Source organism: Apostichopus japonicus, chromosome 12, assembly GCF_037975245.1.
Source record: "Apostichopus japonicus isolate 1M-3 chromosome 12, ASM3797524v1, whole genome shotgun sequence".
Classification (NCBI taxonomy): Eukaryota; Metazoa; Echinodermata; class Holothuroidea; order Aspidochirotida; family Stichopodidae; genus Apostichopus; species Apostichopus japonicus.
Genome location: NC_092572.1, coordinates 7,340,299 through 7,358,133, shown reverse-complemented (window position 1 = coordinate 7,358,133; position 17,835 = coordinate 7,340,299). Strand labels below are relative to the sequence as shown.

The window sequence follows — 17,835 nt, the reverse complement described above, 5'->3', positions numbered from 1 at the left end:
TTTGTTTTTGGTGAGGTCAATTGCCAGTGTTTTTATATAACAAACATGTCTATCATTTTATATACAAATCAACCAATTTATTTTAACTATTTTCATTTCATAATAATAATTTTATTCTCGTCTTACATCAAACTATGGTCTCAAATCACTTCACAACAAACCACACAATTGATACAGCGAACAAATGAAGCAGAAAGCGAGAGAACCTTCGCTTAAAAGTATACAAATGACTAAAAAATTATCAAAACAACATGACAAGAGTGTTATAATGCACGAAGTTTTAATTTCTAAACGTTTCTGTAAAAGTTTCATCTTCAGAAATGATTTAAAAACAATTAATGATAATGATGTCCTAATGTCATTTGGGAGTGCTTTCCAGAGATCAGGTGCAAAGTAAGCAAAAGAAGCTGCCAAGCCCCAGCTGGATTTCCACAAACTGCCTGTTCCTCTGTAGGGTACGATTGGCAATCTACAAAGGCCGGGAAGAGACGTACGACTGACCAGAGTGCTGAGATAGTGAGAAGTGGTGCCATTTATAATATTGTATGTGATGACTAGTGACTTGAATTCAGTCCTTTGCAGACTGGTAACCAGTTTCGATCAATCAACATTTAGCCTGTTCAGTTGAGAACGACTAGCACTAGATCAAATAACCGTACGGTAGCTAAGGAGAGGGTAGATTAAAGTAAGATTACGAAGATCATTTCTAGGGAGCACGTTCTTCAGCCTTCCTAGTATACCAACGACTTTAGCAATCTGAGATGCAACATTACATATATAATCACTCCACCATAGAATATAATCAATATAGACACCGAGGAATTTTACATTATCAGTATAATGCAAAGATTTACCATCAATGGAAATGTTAATCTGAAAACTACCCAGGTTGGTTAGGTCATTGAAGACCATATAACTTGCTTTAATTGAGAGTTATTGTGAGAGTTTATTAACAGCAAACCAATCAAAATATAGCTTAATTTCACGACACACCAGCACCTCCAGGCGATGTGAGTTAGATTCACTGAAGAAGATATTTGTGTCGTCAGCAAACAAAACCAGTGAAACATTCTTTAAGTCATTTATATACATGATGAAGATAAGGGGTTCAAGAATGGAACCTTTAGAAACACCACATGTTACCTAACTTAGTTCAGAGTAAACGCCCTGAAAAAAGGTGAATTGCTCTCTGTTAGATAAATAGCTTCTAGTCCAGCTATGTGAGACCCCTCTGAAGCCATAATTTGATAGCTTAATAAGGAGAATTTCATGATCAATGGTGTCAAAAGCTTTGACAAGTCGAGAAAATTCCCAATGGGAGTTATTTTGAAATGAAACTTTGTTGAGTTTGTCCATGGTGTCTATAAAGGAGCAAGTTCTGTAGAGCGGCCGGGACGGAAGCTATACTGACAACTTGACAGCATTATTATGTTTGTGAATGAACGAGTAAACACTTTTTTACATATGTTTTTCTAAGATATTTAACAGCCAGGGTAGGACAGATATGGGACAATGTTTAATTAACTTATTCTTAAACCTTGTTTGTAGAGAGGAATTACCATAGCTACTTTCAATTTATCAGTCAAAACTTCCCTAAAAACGAAGTATTAATGTAAATGTAAGTGGCTCGGCGATGAAAAGAAGTACACAACGAACAATGGCTGCTCTAAAACCATCATAACCAGCACTTTTTTTTAGGATTTAGACGCTCACTTACCACTTTTATAAGCTCATTTACGCTGACTGGAGAAAGTATATGCGGAATCTACATTTGCTGATTTAAATAAACTTTTTGCTAGTAGTATTAGAATTTGGTATTTTGTCCGCAAGTGAAGGTACAAGATCAAGGGCGGCGGAAGCACTTTTAATCGGGGGGGGGGGGCACCGACAGCCAAGGGCACTTTGCAGAAATTCGATTGGTCTGATGCAGTCTTATATTTAGTACCCTTTATAACTCTTATTGTATTATCTTATTTGCGTATACACATCACTCCACAACGCCCCCACCTTCAAGGAAAATATGCATACTAGCACTGCAATATCCAATGTGCAAAGTGCAAATTGGGAAACAAAAAACAAGTTTTCTTTTGAGACAAAATGAGGTGAAATCATGCTAGTTGCTAATGTAGGAATCTTCCGAATTAGAGTTTTCTTGTTAATACCTTAACATTTTTTTCCATTCGAAATAGCTTTGAGTTTGACCCACCGAAATTCACTAAAAGTCAGGGGCGTAGCCAGGATTTGCAAAGTTGTATGCACGACTATGTCAGCGGAGCGCCACCATCGGTTGGCGCGGAGCGTACAAGAACATTTTTGGTTTTACAAACCCCTCAGATGGCCGAAAACGGCCCTTCCCGAGTGTTCTTTCTGGTTCCCTGGCCTCTTGCTAACTTTGGACACCTCAATTTTTATGTAAAAAAAGGGCTCATTTTTAACCTGAGGAAAAGTGGGGGCACGTGCCCCCTGTGCCCCCCGGTTCCGCCGTCCTTGGACAATTTTTTTTGGATCGCTTATAACTGTGTCCTCCTTGATGTAAGCACCAAGATAGTTAGTGTTACGTGGGGTGCTCCGGCTCAACTGGTTTGGGCTCCGTTATTAAATAGGTACAATGAACAACAGATAAAGAGAATCTCCAGACATAGATATGATTGTAGAATATAAGCTTTGGAGTGTATTGCTGGCGTGTATCAGGCTGAACTACACTCTCTGAAGTCTGGAATCTTAGTCTTTTTACATATTAAAATACTACAGTATTTACGTCATTACCACGTCCTGTGAGGGGGCGATAACCTCTCTGTAAAATACATACAAACATGATATACAAATATATATATATGGATAATGTAAGGTATAAAAAGGGTAGAAATTTGTTATATAAAATCTGACAATAAATTGTGTAAAAACTGCAAATGGAAAAACGAAAATGAAAGAAACAAATTCTAAAAATTTAAAATATATATATAAAATGTGAAAAATTTTAAATTTTAAAAGCGCTATGAACGCAAAATGGAAATTACGTTGTAATAAAGTGACAATATATAGTATAGAAAGTACAGTTAATGAAATGCATATATTGGTAGATGATCTGTATACCAGCAGATTCAACCATAACATTCCTATCAATACTGTCTACATAAGTAAAAATATTCTCAATTAAATACATGCTAGTGTTTGTAATTCTGGTTGGCATATTTATGGTTGGATCAAAACCACATGAAGATACTCTATTAAGAAAATATACAGATTTTGGTTTACAGAGATCAATATTAAAGTCACCCATTATGAAACAATACTTCACTTCCGACGAAACCTTACTTAGAGCATTATAAAGGTAATTATTAAGTAGCAACGAGATGCCATTGGAAGGGCGGTACACAACCGTATATCGTCTTTATATACAGAAATATCCTCTCAACGATCAAACATGAAATGATCACTAATAAATAAATAAACTCCTCCACCTCCTTTTTTACTTGGCCGATGAATCTCGACTAAATTATTAGCATCAATTTGATGAGGGGAGATATATTGTATTTGAACCAATTTTCAGTCAACCCTATAAGAGTGAAACCATGGTTGAGCGAAGAGAGATAATCAACGATGGTTTCAAAGTTTTTACTAAGGCTACGACTATTATGGTAAAAAAAATTAAAATTACCACTTTCCAGCTAGTTGAAATCACATATATTATTATAAATGAAGAAGAAGATCGTTCAAATTCAAGGTCATAACCTGTCAGTATCTTACTGAAATAGCTTACATCACTTTTTCCTAATTCAGATAGCAGTATTACATCAAACTAACGTGTAATAGAATCCAGGTAAGCAACAAAACTTTGGCAATTCTTAGAAAGGCTTCTTATATTAAGGTGAACAATTGAAATTTGTATTTGTATTTGTATATTTATTTGTTTCATCACAATTTACAGTGTGACGGGAAGTCTCCTATAAAGCCTGCAAGGCTTAACAAAGTAGGAGACTCCCCAAAAAGAAAAAAAGAAAGAAAAACTTAAGAATAGAAATAGAAATAGAAATTTGAAAATTGTTGCCTCTAACCATTTTCGCTTCTAACCATATAATTAGGTCTCAATGTTTCATTTACTGAAAACAGTGCTATATACATAATGTTCATGATCAACTTTATCATGGTATTCTTTAAAGAATTTACCATCACAAGAGTTTTCATTACGATCACCGTTGGAAATATCATTAAGTTGCCTATTTATATACGCTTCGAGTGGTCAGTACCATTAACAGTCACGCGTTCTAGAATTTTTCCGTCATGGGACCATGCAGATGTCACCTTTATGTGTTTCTTGCGTTCCTGGAGAAGAGCTTGGTTGGTCCTCTTCTAGCCTTCCTTGGAGACATATTTGTTTTCCTTTAGTCTGTAGTCACAGCTATAGCAATAGCTACGATAGCTGTAGCAATAACTAGAGCATCATAACCATAGCGGAAACCAAAGCCAGAAACAGCCAGTGTCAAAATCGAATGAGTGTTGTCAAGAGAGAGGGTGGGAAAGGTAAAAACAGCTTTGAATCAGCACATCATCTGTTAATAGCACTGGGTACGTCGCTCCGCCGCATTTTCTCTATTTGTCTTGTTCCGAGGTCTTCTGTATTTCAGTTTTAGATATTTCATTCAACGAAACCGTTGTTGGAAATGGTCTACCAAAAAGAAGTTCAAAACAATGAAAAGTCAGTATAAGAGTGGGAAAGATGAAAATTCTCTGTTACGAAATTATGCCATCCTAGTGCGTAGAACACTCTCATAAACAATAACTATATAAACACTTTTCCTGCTTATGTGCATATTAAAGGAAATAAAAAACTTCATTGTTAACGATTGACACGATACGGTATATAACTGTGCAACTTGACAAAGGTAAAGAATAAATGCAAAATATTCATACTGTTTTCTCTACTACAAATCTTTTCTATACTCATAAGCAGACATTTTGATTAATTGTTAACAGACTGACAGACATTGTTTTCATGTTCATTTGTTTTAATTTGACAGGTATCACACAAAACGTTAGTAATTCAACTAAAACATTAATAAACTTGAGAAATTATGATACATTTTTATGACCACACTGATAAGAGACTATCCGCCCCACAGCGTATACTTGTATGAAAAACTAACCATTTAAATGTTATAACATTATACATAAGTTATGAAGAGCACGGTCACCAAACACGTAATATTCATAGTCAACTTGGCCGTTATCTTTAGCGACGACATAGTAGACGGTTGGACATCAGATCTTTCCGTTATCGCCACTTCGGACCAGATGGCACTTGTTACACAGTTTTCTGCGTAAAATAAGAGCATGGGAAGAATTGTAGTCTAATGTTCTTCTTTTATAGTAAAATACCACAGTTCTTTTATGAAAACATTACAACAACAACAGATACTCGGCGATGGGTTAACCTAACCTGGATGATGTCAAAAAACAGCATTCTGTTTGTATATTAATAAAAGATTCATGACTGGAAATCATCATCAGAAACTAACCTTTTACAAATACATCTCTTTGGGACGGAAACGTCAAAGCAGGTTCTCCGACAGCTATACACGTTATGGGCACGTCAACATTACAAAAAGTACTGCCAACGGTATAATTGAACACAAGGGTAATATCATAGTTGTCGCCGTTTTTGTCTTCTTTTTGTATGATGTTTGTAAACTTTACACGATCCGGTGGTGTTGATGTACTCGGTTGCAAAGTAACATTTGGAAACACATTTGAAACCTTGCAGACGATTTTGCCTTCACGCCCACGTTTTTGACAGCTGGACACTGTATCACTGCAACCGACAATTCTGATATATGGTGGAGATGGCGGAACTACAAGAAACCATAAAAATGAATTGAGACCGAATAAACGTATGTTATACAATGTAATTCAAACACGTTGTAATTTTATTCTATGGAAGAATGTTGCAATATCATTCTGTAACGAAATTGTTCTATGTGTATGATTTGACACAAACCAATGGTGGTTTCTTTGGGTCTGTCAATCCAAATTTATTCACAGTACTTGATATAATGATGTAACACTGTAATCAAAACGGATGATTTGTTTTCATCATTTTAAGATTCAGAGCATTTAACTTGAGTTAATGCGTGTTATGATATGACCTTTCATGGAACCATGGTAGTTCGGTATCTATAAAGCAGACTGCATTGGGGCCCTCCCCAGAAGTTCAACTTTAAGACGTCAAGTGGTGCATATGAGGCATATTAAGACTTTAAATAAATGTATATATGTTGTGTTTAGACGTCCTTTGGAAGTTTTGTTTGAGGTTGAAAATGGGATGTATAATCCCAACAACACCATTGTTCCGCTTCTGTAAGGTACGTTATTTTGAAGGTATGTCTGTCTCTGAAAACATTGTATAAATCATATTGAAATCATATTAGGGATAAAGCATCTATTTATATTCTATGTTCCGCAAGTTGTAAGTTTTTACCAAGACAAAGACCACTCGGGTGCACCTGGTTACAACCTCTCCCACCCACCTCCCATGTTTAGATACGCCACTGACAATGTGCTGTAAAGACAATTAACCTATTTGTATAATAAACTATGGTTATCTAGTTTCTTTTCGAAAGTTTTTGTCCACCCATGCAAGCACCCCCCCCCCCCACCGCACCCCTGGCTAAGCCATTGCTCTCATGTATACCAAATACGTTACATAATTGTCTGAAACTAATAGTGGTGCTTTGAAGATAACTTCTCTATTCTCAATTCAGTCATAACGATGTTAGTATAGAATATTCCTACCTAAAAACATTGAAAAAACATCTCACCTATTACAAAGATAGAGTATGCAGTTGCAGCTTCTCTTCCATTGACGCTTGAGAAGCACATATAGATAGTTCCGTGGTCTCTCTGCGTTACATCTCGAACTTTAATATCGCCAGTGTGATCATCAAACATTAATTCGGCCTTTGAATAGCGTTGTCGATGATTTTCGATGTAATAGGAATGGGCAATTTCATTAAGCGTAGAGAATGACTTCCCTGCTTTCCAAAGAACAATTTCAGATATCACATTGTCCGTTTTGTGACAAGACAGACTGGCGCTCCCATACAATAACAATGTTACTTGTTCTATATGAACGCCTTGAAACTTACTTGTCATTTGAGTGTTATGAATTAAAATGAATGACTCAACATTTGCCGGTGACAGGGGAGGGCCAGAAGCCCGGCATGAATACATATCAAAGAGGTTGGATGACTCAGAAATCAGAAAATCCGTTCTTGTACTATACAACTGATTATTTTCAACTGATACAACTTGTGTGGTATTGAGCTCAATGCTTCCGTTTGAATCCCAAGTAAACCATCTTAAATCAACAGCTGGTCTTGATTTGTGGAAACTACATGTTAAGTTTACTCTGTTGTGTGAAGTCTTCAAACACTGGTGACGTTTTCTACAAAGACTAATAAATGGATGCTTTTGATCAGGCGTAGCTGTAATGAAAAAAAATGTTTGAATTTGATTGCAAGTAAATGTAGGAAGAAGGAATTGTTTGGTATAAAATGCGTTGAACATTGTATAACATTGATCGTTTTTGTGATTACTATCTTTATTTTCTTACCAGATGTAGCGCATCGAAAATATTTACGAATATGAAATTAATACAGCAGTTTGTACTCTGATTCAAACTAGTTGCTAACCGTATATCATGTTTTGAAATATACACGACAGACCTTGGGAGTGGATCCCGTTGCGATGGGAGATGTATCCTCAAAAATTTGTCTAGAAGGGATGGCCAATGTATTCACCCTCGCCCCCTTAACACCCTCACCCCCCCCCCCTCGATGTTATAGATATCAATGTGCCAGAAAGTACATTTTCTCCTCCATACGAAAAATGATGGTTAATTAAGAAAGTGTTCATTCGAAATGCATTTTAAATTTTGAAACAAGGTTACAAGATCAGGAAACAGGATGTATCCTTCAATATTTTACTGAGAGGATGGCCCATCTAATCATCAACTCCATGTTATTGTTAGACGCTAAACATTTTGATCGTTAGATAGCCAACAAAGCGTAAATACAGTAATGAACATGGGCTTGTCGTTACGAGTGTAGCTCGGTAGAGTTAATGCTTTCGTTGCTTCAGAAGCCCTATTCATAGAAACGATGACAACTTTCTGTTGATTTAAAGATGATTTAGTATCCGTATCGGTATTAACGTTTAATCTGCCAAAGTACTGCAAGATATTGATTTCAAACAATAAATTTGATCACTTATATTGCCATAAAAGACACATTAGTCTCTAATTTAAACATTGAGTGAAGATCGAGGATAAGGTTTGTGTTGAATTATGACTAATTTCTTCAGAGGTTGGATATTTTCATTTCCACATCTCAAATATGAAAATTATGTTTTATATATGTGAGAAAAAAAAGCAAAAATTCATCTTAAAGTTGCACAATTTTGCATTATATAATATATCGACTGTCGAAAATTTCTGGGTACACCATCCTCCCCTCAAACATTACCACAGCTTACCGCAGCTTACCGTAATCAATGAAAAGTAAGATTTTGTCTTTTGGGCTTCCTCATTAATACACTGAACATCACTTTGTGAATGCAAACCTGTCCAGATATTATATTCATAAGAGCTTACGTCGCACATTATCATTATCATTAGTATTACATGACTAATTTCTTTAATGTCAGATTTTTACCGTCAAAGTTTTTTTTTCTTGTTTATAAATCTCCCTGTCAACAAAAAACCGAACGAGCAAAACCGAACAAGCAAATTAGCTTCTGCAAAGTTTAGTCTTTTTTTTAATGTTTTCATCGTATTTATCACTTTGACTTTTTATTCGAATGTATTTTGATTTTTTAGTAATAGTAATATTAGTAATATTTATTATTATAAATAGAAACATGGTCCTCTTTAGTCGTACACATCTCTGTTCAAAAAAAATTCTTAATGAAAGATCCAATTGCGCATTTGCAGTATAGCTCATGTTATATAACTCTAGTTACTCATTTCAAGCCATTTACACACTAGTTCAGCTCACCTGTTGCATGTATGATGATCTGAGCCCTCCTAACAGATGCGGTACGGTCAATAACATCAACCTGGTATAGTCCTTCATCATCGACTGCGACATTGTTAATAACCAATGCCCCGTTCTCAAGAATATCAAAATGTCCTGAGTTGTAGGCGTTCCCTCCTTTCTCGCCATTGTCAATAAAAGCAGTTGACGACTGGATGTCATCCAATGAATGTGACCAAAAGATTGACAGAAAGCCTGGCGGTATATTGCAATGGATGAAACCTGCCCTGCCAATGCGAAGAAACTGCGGGCTAAGACAATCGAAATCATCCGATTCATCTGTAAAGTCAAACGATGTATGTAAAAGTTTTATTTAGGGAATAAATACGAGGGGAACCGGTCTTAAATTTGATTTGAGACCGATGATGACGTCATCAGAGGTCTCAAATCAAATTTAAGACCGGGTACCCTCGTTTTTATCTCCATTCATAAATGACCCTCACAAGTGCTAGGAAACAGCATTTTTTCGCTAATTTTTGCTGATCTGTATTTAATCCTCCTTATGCCTCCCTTGATCTTTTTTCCTGAATGACGTAATAGTCACCTCATGTAAAACAGCATTTTCTTCTGACGAACATTAAAATTGAAAAAATACGAATGAAGCAGTATCGTTTGGTCTTAAATGTTGGTAGTTTAATCAATTCAAACACTCAAAAATGGAGGGAAATGACAATTAAATAAGAACAAATGAACAAATTTCTAAAGATAACATTTTAAAACTTATTTTTGACCTACCAGGTCAAATTGCGCAATAAACAGATGCTGAGTTGTGTGTGTTCTGAAAAGTCCGTAAACGCTACAAAAGTTAGGCTAGCAACGTTGCCTGTAACTAACATTCTTTTGAGTAGAACTCGTCTATCCCTAGTCGGTAGATGAACCGTTCAAATAAACGTTAACTGGGCCTGAGCATGAGCAGTTTTTGAAGAGGTTCCGAGCCCCATTGTATGATTGTTCGACAGGTTTGGACATGCCATCTTTCACAATTCGCATCAAAAATTACAAAACCTTATTAATGTGTAGAGATTTGCTTTTATTGCTGCCATGTGTTTTTCAAAGCTCATTATTCAAATCCAGTTCGAGTGGAAGATAGCTGATCTCTCATTTGCGATTTTCATTGCGTAAAAGATCGCTTTGATTTAGGCTGTGTAATGGAATAATAGATAATTTTTGCACACTTAGTCTGCAACTGAAAGACAAGATAAATAATTGGAAAAATGTACAAACCGCGATAATTGAGTAGCGGTTGAAAGTCACAGTGAGGTACTGTATGGGTTTAGGACTCGCGCACACCTAGCTACTGTATAGTGTATGCCTATAGTACTATAGCAGCCCTAACGTAACAGGAGCCAAGCTCTCTTCGTAGGTATGTTTTTACAGTTGCTTTATTTGTGTTTTTTCAGACCCTACATTAGGCCTACTGCTGCTTATTTATGATTCTGCGACATGTCTTACTTTGTTCATCACTTATTTTTGGTGGAAACAAATTTAAATTTCATACTGCACAGAAACATAGTTTTCAATATGCGATTACGTGGCACTGTGTATCTGTGTATCTGCGTAAAAAGTATTGACGTTGTAGATCTGCACTATGGAGACGTGAACATCAGTCATAGTGGCCTGCAGTGAATTTTGCGTTTTGGCGAGTAGAGTTTAAGTCACTGTCGACAAACAGCGAGTACGTTTAGAAATAGTTCAGTGTCGAGGAATGAAAACCTTTACAACATGTTTTCTCATGGTAAATATTATCATGGATACTTTTCATACATGGTATATGGAGTTGCAATATGAGTATAACAATCCTGTTGCTTGTGAGGTCACCAGGAGGCAGGAGATAAACCCTTTTACATGATAAAAAACCATGGGAATCGTGGATTCTTCTCATACTTGGTGAGTAGATGCATCACATTGAGTGCAAGAACCCTACTGTTTTTGGTGGAGGTGTGTATAGCCACCTAAAATAGACTGGCCTGTGTGGTTACCATGCCATAGAGTAATTTTACATCGGACCATTTATATTGTATTAGCTATTTCTGGCAGAAGTCTATTGCAATGAAGTCATCGAAACTTCAATGCGTTTTGCATTCTGGTTAAGAATCGTCCCATCCTCTGTGCAACCAACCAAGGCTGAATGGTAGAATTGTTGGGGTCAACTCGGGAATGTAGGCTGTAGCATTGTTAGGCTCAGCCCATAAGCTTGTACTGCTGAGCAGAGATCTCGTTCGGGCACTCCACAGTTCTAACCCGAAAAGGAAAAACTGCACTTTCAACGTAAAAGCCACGCGCCACGGGCGTATGTACGTTGCGTGTATTCAGACTTATCCCAACAATAACTCGATCTTAATAGTGTGTAATGAGCCCAATGAGGTACGTTTTTTCATTTCATTTTCATTTCATTTATTTGTTTTTTCTCAATATACGGTACATTGTATGTCATACAAACGTTTACAGATATGAAATTGAGTATAAAGAGAAAGGAAGTGATCTAAAAACCTGAAAGGCTTATCGAGTAGAGCCACTCCGTAAAGAAGGAAAATAATTAAGTTATCAGTGTTAACGATATAAACAAACAAAGATTTCTAAAAAGTATTATGGATCAATAATCACTTATGTAAACCTCGCTTAATTGACTTTTAAAGGAACGTGGTGACTGAGAATCATTTGTATATGATCATGATGATTAAGTAGATAATTCCAGCAAGTGTTTGCCCGATAACGTATACTCTGTTTACCCAGGTTACTATGGGGAAAAAGTCTATGTATGTGACCAGCCTGTCTTGTATTATAATCATGGATTTCCCTATTAACAGTGAATAAATTTTTACATGTGGGCGGATTATACCTATTAGTAGATCGATAAGCGAATGTAGCAAGATGAACTTTCACAAGGTCCGGTAATTTCAGTAGCTTAAGTGAGGCAAATAATTTACTAGTATGATCGTTATAGTCGGCAGAAGATATATGTCGAATAGCCCTTTTTTGAAGTACAAAAAGTTTCTTAATGTTATAAGCAGCCGTGCCAGACCAAACTGTAATGCAATAAGTAAGGTGAGGATAAATTAAAGTAAAATATAAAGAACGAAGAATATGTTTTGGTAAGTAGTGCTTCAATTTGGAAAGAATCCCAACGCCACGAGAAATATTTGTTGATATTGTATTTATGTGATGACGCCATGTCAGACCAGAATCAATAGTTACCCCTAGAAAAGTGGTAGAACACACTTTTTTTAGACTACTACCATGCATCTGTATGTCAGACAGAATATTCCTATTCCTACCTTCATTGAAAACAACATATTTTGTCTTACCTACATTTAAAGAAAGTTTGTTAGCTGAAAACCAAGCATGAAATTCATCAAGCACATGACAAACTCTAGCCCTCATTTCCACAGGATCCAAGCCAGAGAAAAAAATATTAGTATCATCAGCGAATGATATGATAGTACAATTATCTGACACATGACAAATATCATTTACATATATTATAAAAAGCAAGGGCCCCAATATAGATCCTTGTGGAACCCCACAAACAACATTCATGCAATCAGAATCCGTATGAAGACAATTTGTAAATTGTTTTCTGTTTGATAAATAGCTTCTAATTCAGTCTAGTCCTGTGCCTCTTATGCCATAATGTGACAATTTCATAAACAAAATACGGTGATCAATTGTATCAAACGCTTTGGACAAGTCCAAGAATACACCGACGGAAATCCTTTTATTATCTATGGCATCATACAATACCTCCAGGGCCTCAGTCAAAGCAAGTTCGGTTGAGTGTCCTGGCCGATACCCATATTGACTTTTGAACATAATATCATGTTTACTGATAAAATTATAAATACGATTATGAACTATTCTTTCAAAGATTTTAGAGAAGCCTGTTAGTACAGAAACTGGGCGATAATTACCTATAACATCATGATCCCCTTCTTTGTAAACAGGGATAACTTTCGCAATTTTTATATGATCTGGGACAGTACCAGTTGCTAAGGATAAATTTATAATGTGAGTCAGAGGGTGAACAACGTAATGTAACACCTTTCTTAGTATTGAAGGCTTTATGCCATCGAAGCCGGCAGATTTATCTGGTTTCAAACAAGCAAGTGCAACTTTAAATACTTCACTCTCATTTGCAGGAGACATATAAAGGGTTGAAGGATTTGAATTTCTCAGGTAATGATTTGGATTAGTGTCACTATGAATATCTGACGCTAAGTTGGGCCCAACATTTATAAAGAAATCATTGAATGCGTTTGTAATCTGCTTAGGATCATTGGTTTTACCGTTGCTGACTTTCATCGTGTCGGGAATAGACGACTTACTTTTTCTATTATGTAATACATCATTGATTATTGCCCAAGTATGTTTAGAATTGCCACTGCAACTATTGAACTTATCAGAATAATACCGAGTTTTCGAAATACGAATAATGTGGGTCAATTTATTACGGTAAGTACGAAACTTGTCGGAATTGTCCATATTGGGGTTTTTCAACATCTTACGATAGAGTTTATTTTTACGTTTGATTGATTGTAAAATACCAGTCGTTATCCAAGGATGACGCTTTTTACGACGCTTTGAGTTACTGATATAAATATATGGAAAGCATTCATCATAAATATTTTGAAAAACTGTAATGAAATTGTAATAAGCTACGTTCACGTCCTCAATAAAACATATGAAATTCCAGTCGGTATTATGTATTAAATTATTAAAATACGTAGTATTCTTGACGGAATAGTTCCTAGCGTAGTAGCCAGAATCAGATTTACTCTGTTCTACTGAAGTTTGAATGAAAACGGGGAAGTGGTCACTTATATTCGTTAGTAGTATGCCAGGCGTGATATCAGTAATATTGTTGGTGAATATATTGTCAATAAGTGAGGCCACGGTTCCACTTACTCGAGTAGGCTTGGAAATTGTAGGGAAAAAATTGTTTGAAAACACAGTGTTTATGAAGTCAGAAGTTCCATTATTTAGTAAATCAATATTAAAATCCCCCATGATATAACCATGTTTGTTCTCACTAGATATTAAATTGAGTATAATATTTATATATTCATTGAATGTAGATGTCAAACCCTGTGGAGGTCTATAGACTACTCCAACGATTATATTATTCTTATTCATTGCTATTTCTATGAAAATGCTTTCTATCGCCTTCTTGAAAAAAGATATGTCAGTCGTTTTTACAAACGTATAATTATTCGATATAAAAAGACCAACACCACCACCTCTCTTGCTATCCCTGTGACTTTCTATAAAAGTATATTGATCTATTTGTAACAAAGGTGATATTTGGTCACTTAACCACGTCTCACTGAAGCCAATTATTGAGAACTATTATTGAGAATTATTAAGCTTTGTATTTTGTATCCTAAATGTGCATTTAAATGGTTATCGTTAATTTGTTTGGGAAAATAATTCTGTAGAAAGATATCCAGTCGAGACCCTTGGCTCATCTTTACCCGTCTACTTGAGTTGCGACAATCCCCGCATCGCTGCTTACTTCATAAACAGTTTTACTCATTAACATTTTTAATCATGAACAAATTTACTTACATGTTCCATTATGTGTCTTTAAAACGCTGGCATATTGAACGACATGATCACTATAAGTGACGCCCACATAATATGTTCCGAGATCATCAATGCCGGTATTGTAAATCACAAGCGTTCCATCGGCAAGAATATCGAAATGTCCGGATTTGTAGCCGTTTCCTCCTTTCTCGCCGTTTGAAAAACTCGTCATTAGGCCCTCGTCCGGTGAATACCAAAAGATAGATTGGTAATGTGTCGGTATTTTACAGTCGATGAAATTTGTTCTTCCAAGTGTTAGAGGAAGATTATCTGGGCAATGGAACTCTGAAAGATACGTTTAATATAATGTTTATAACCAATAACGAATGAGTAGGTCGACATTGGTTTTTGGACTTACAGTATGGCGTTATTTGTACTTTGCATATTACCTTAAGTAAATAATATAGATATTATATGTTGCGGCATTTTTTCACATATCATCAGACAAATTGCAACATTTTACGAATCGGTTATTTTTCCACTTACATTTTATATAACATCATGATCGTAATTAATGACTTTCCAGGCATTTGGAACTTATCTAAAGTAGTTTTTACATTTACCCTGCCTGCATATATGTACCACAATATAAATTGAAAGGACACCATTTTTCAAATAAAGAAACATGTTTATCTGCTATCATTTCAGTGCATCCAGGCCAATGCAGAAGGATATCATCGTTATACAGAAAATACAGATCAAATCTATTTTCACATCATTGTTCTTGTTTGATGATAATGTTTGAGTGCACTACAACTTTGAAGGATTGTCTAGAGTAATATTCAAATTTGATGTGAAAAAGTCGATAATGTTATTATTACTGTTTGCTAAAATATGTTTACAATATCCAAGTCAGCCTGTAAAGTTTTGTACAGGAACCATTAGAAATTGAAATCCTTTGTGTCAAGAAGTTGGACGTCGGACATTTATTTGAAAGCGACGATTGTAGTATAATGTTTGGAGGAATGGTTAGGTTCGTTTAAAAAACTTATACAAAAAGTAAACGAACCTGTTTTTAGTTCAGGCGTGGTCACAACAATGCCAACGAATATGACCCACGTCATTACTGTGGAAAATGGAGGAAGTACATTTAAATCAATGGTTTCAAGTTATGTGAGACATGTCAGAGCACTTAATAAGAGGTGAAACGATGTTAAACATGATAATATTTATTCCATGATAGGCTAAGCAATACCAACTTGAAGCTTTCATGATCTGTTGCGTTACCATTATATATATATAACTAATTTGAACGAAACGTTCATACATGATCTTAGTTTTTTATCTGACTTGATCAATTCTTGACAAAAGTATTCGCCATGTTCTTTTAAACTTATAATATGAAAAAGTAACAAATAAAACATTCTATTGATAATTTGAGAGAAACACTTACTGTGGTAACTGATCGCATATTCCATGATAAAAGTTTTATCCTAAAGTAAAAAGTAAAATGATTATGTCTTGGAATTGATATAGAACACCGATCATGAGAGTTATGCTGTTGATGTTACAGCCATGTAAGTTCCAGTTACTAATCTCCGACATATCTATACGGTTATAACCAAGCTATTAAAAAAGTAATAACCATAAGTCAAATATCTTTGAAAAAATATATCACAAACATACAAAGGTTATTCAAAGCTAAACGGTTTGAACTTTGTCGCCATTTACCAAGTGTTTTTCCCCTAAATTTGCAATGCTCTAAAGTACAAGTTCTTATTTTACTAGCTCGTTGTGTAAATTGAAATTTATAAAGAGAAACTAAACAACTATAACTGTCTGTTAGTTAATCTATGGTTAAAGGGTGTAATAAATGATGGAGTAGGAAAAAATACTTCAAAGTACTTAATGAAATATGCCTGTCGTAAATGGATTGGGACATTGATATAAGGGCTATAAAGTGGTCGTGATGGATGATCACAACAACTAAAATTCATATGTCATATATATGAACCTTAACCATAATACTCAATTATTGATTGATCAAAGCAGGCGTATATTTGCAAGGTAAACAGACTAGTCTACTTTATCATATATTAAAGTTTACCTCAGCGAACTCAAGTTTAAATATTTACACTAAAGTGTTATGTATTTCTTGATCTTTCAATTTCTGCTTGTAGATGATGGTTTATATGCTGAAAGCATCAAGAACCGATGTGTTCAACTGGGTGAGTTTGTGTAGGTGGGTATATGTGTGTGACGCTAAGGCATAATCAGGTGCGTATCCAGGGGGGCGATGGGGGCGCGCGCCTCCGGGTAAGAAAAAGAGGAGAGAAAAAAAAGGAGAAGAAAAGAGGGAAAAAGAGGGGGAAAAGAGGAGGAGGAGAGGAAGGAAGGGAAAAGAAAAAGAAGAAGGAGAGAAAAGGAGGGAGCAAAAGAAAAACGCCAAGACACCGGGAAGAGAAAGAGGGACAGTGACATCATTACATCGCTGATCCCTATTATATACACATGACCGGGTAGCTAGTGATGGATCGAGGACTTCGGAAGGGCGTGCGCCTCACCCTACCCCTTACACCGACAACTCCATTTTGACGTTTCCATTTTTCCTCTCTCACTAATGTATCTACATAAATACTATATATGGTCTTTAACATAACGCGTGTGTGCATGGATACCTTAAACAATTGTGCTATTAAACCAACTGTGGCTGGTCTCGAACTCGACCGAGTTTTTTCGCATTTCGGGAAGGGGGCGACCCCCCCCCCCCCCCGAGCATATTTTTTTGATGATATCGCTAGTAATTTCAAAATAGAAAATGCTTAGATGCAACTTACAAGGCATGGGAAGTGTCATTTCCAGCTATCTGGGAGGCATTTTCGGCCAAAATGTTCTTGTACGCTTAGCGTCAACTCGTGGTGGCGCGAAGCTTAGATAGTTTGCCTACAGGCTTCGCCCCTCCCTTGGCAAATTATTCGCTACGCACCTGTTCAAATTGTAACGCAAACAATAGATATCACATCATATCAGTGAGCATAAAAATGGCGGTTCCAGGATGAACAGCCTCAAAACTGTCGATGTGTGTAGTCATAGGAACCCAATTTGATTGGGGGGGGGGGGGGGCTGTAACGACTTGCCCGATAAATATAACCTAAATTTTTCGCGCGCTCCTCGCGCGTTCAACATGTTAATGTCAATATAATATAAGCAAGCATCGGTTATTACA

General features: G+C 36.0%; 1 protein-coding gene across 1 annotated transcript; it reads right to left on the bottom strand.

The window, feature by feature from the left end:
• Positions 1-2,812: 2,812 nt before the first annotated feature.
• On the bottom strand, positions 2,813-16,265 carry LOC139977516 (uncharacterized). The gene is made up of 8 exons (XM_071986867.1): positions 16,063-16,265; positions 15,679-15,735; positions 14,652-14,954; positions 9,051-9,368; positions 6,816-7,481; positions 5,517-5,849; positions 5,145-5,314; positions 2,813-4,666 (listed from the first exon to the last, which is right to left on the bottom strand). The coding sequence occupies exons 1-7, from the start codon at positions 16,085-16,087 to the stop codon at positions 5,163-5,165; spliced, it is 1,854 nt and encodes a 617-aa protein (XP_071842968.1). The 5' UTR covers positions 16,088-16,265; the 3' UTR covers positions 2,813-4,666; positions 5,145-5,162.
• Between the last annotated feature and the right edge of the window lie 1,570 nt (positions 16,266-17,835).

Excerpts from the sequence above, each read along its gene's own strand:
- LOC139977516 (XM_071986867.1), bottom strand. The coding sequence starts at position 16,087 with ATGGAATATGCGATCAGTTACCACA. Across the intron at positions 7,482-9,050 it reads GATCATCATACATGCAACAG|CTACGCCTGATCAAAAGCAT; the intron begins GTGAGCTGAACT and ends TTTTCATTACAG. Across the intron at positions 5,850-6,815 it reads ATACTCTATCTTTGTAATAG|TTCCGCCATCTCCACCATAT; the intron begins GTGAGATGTTTT and ends GGTTTCTTGTAG.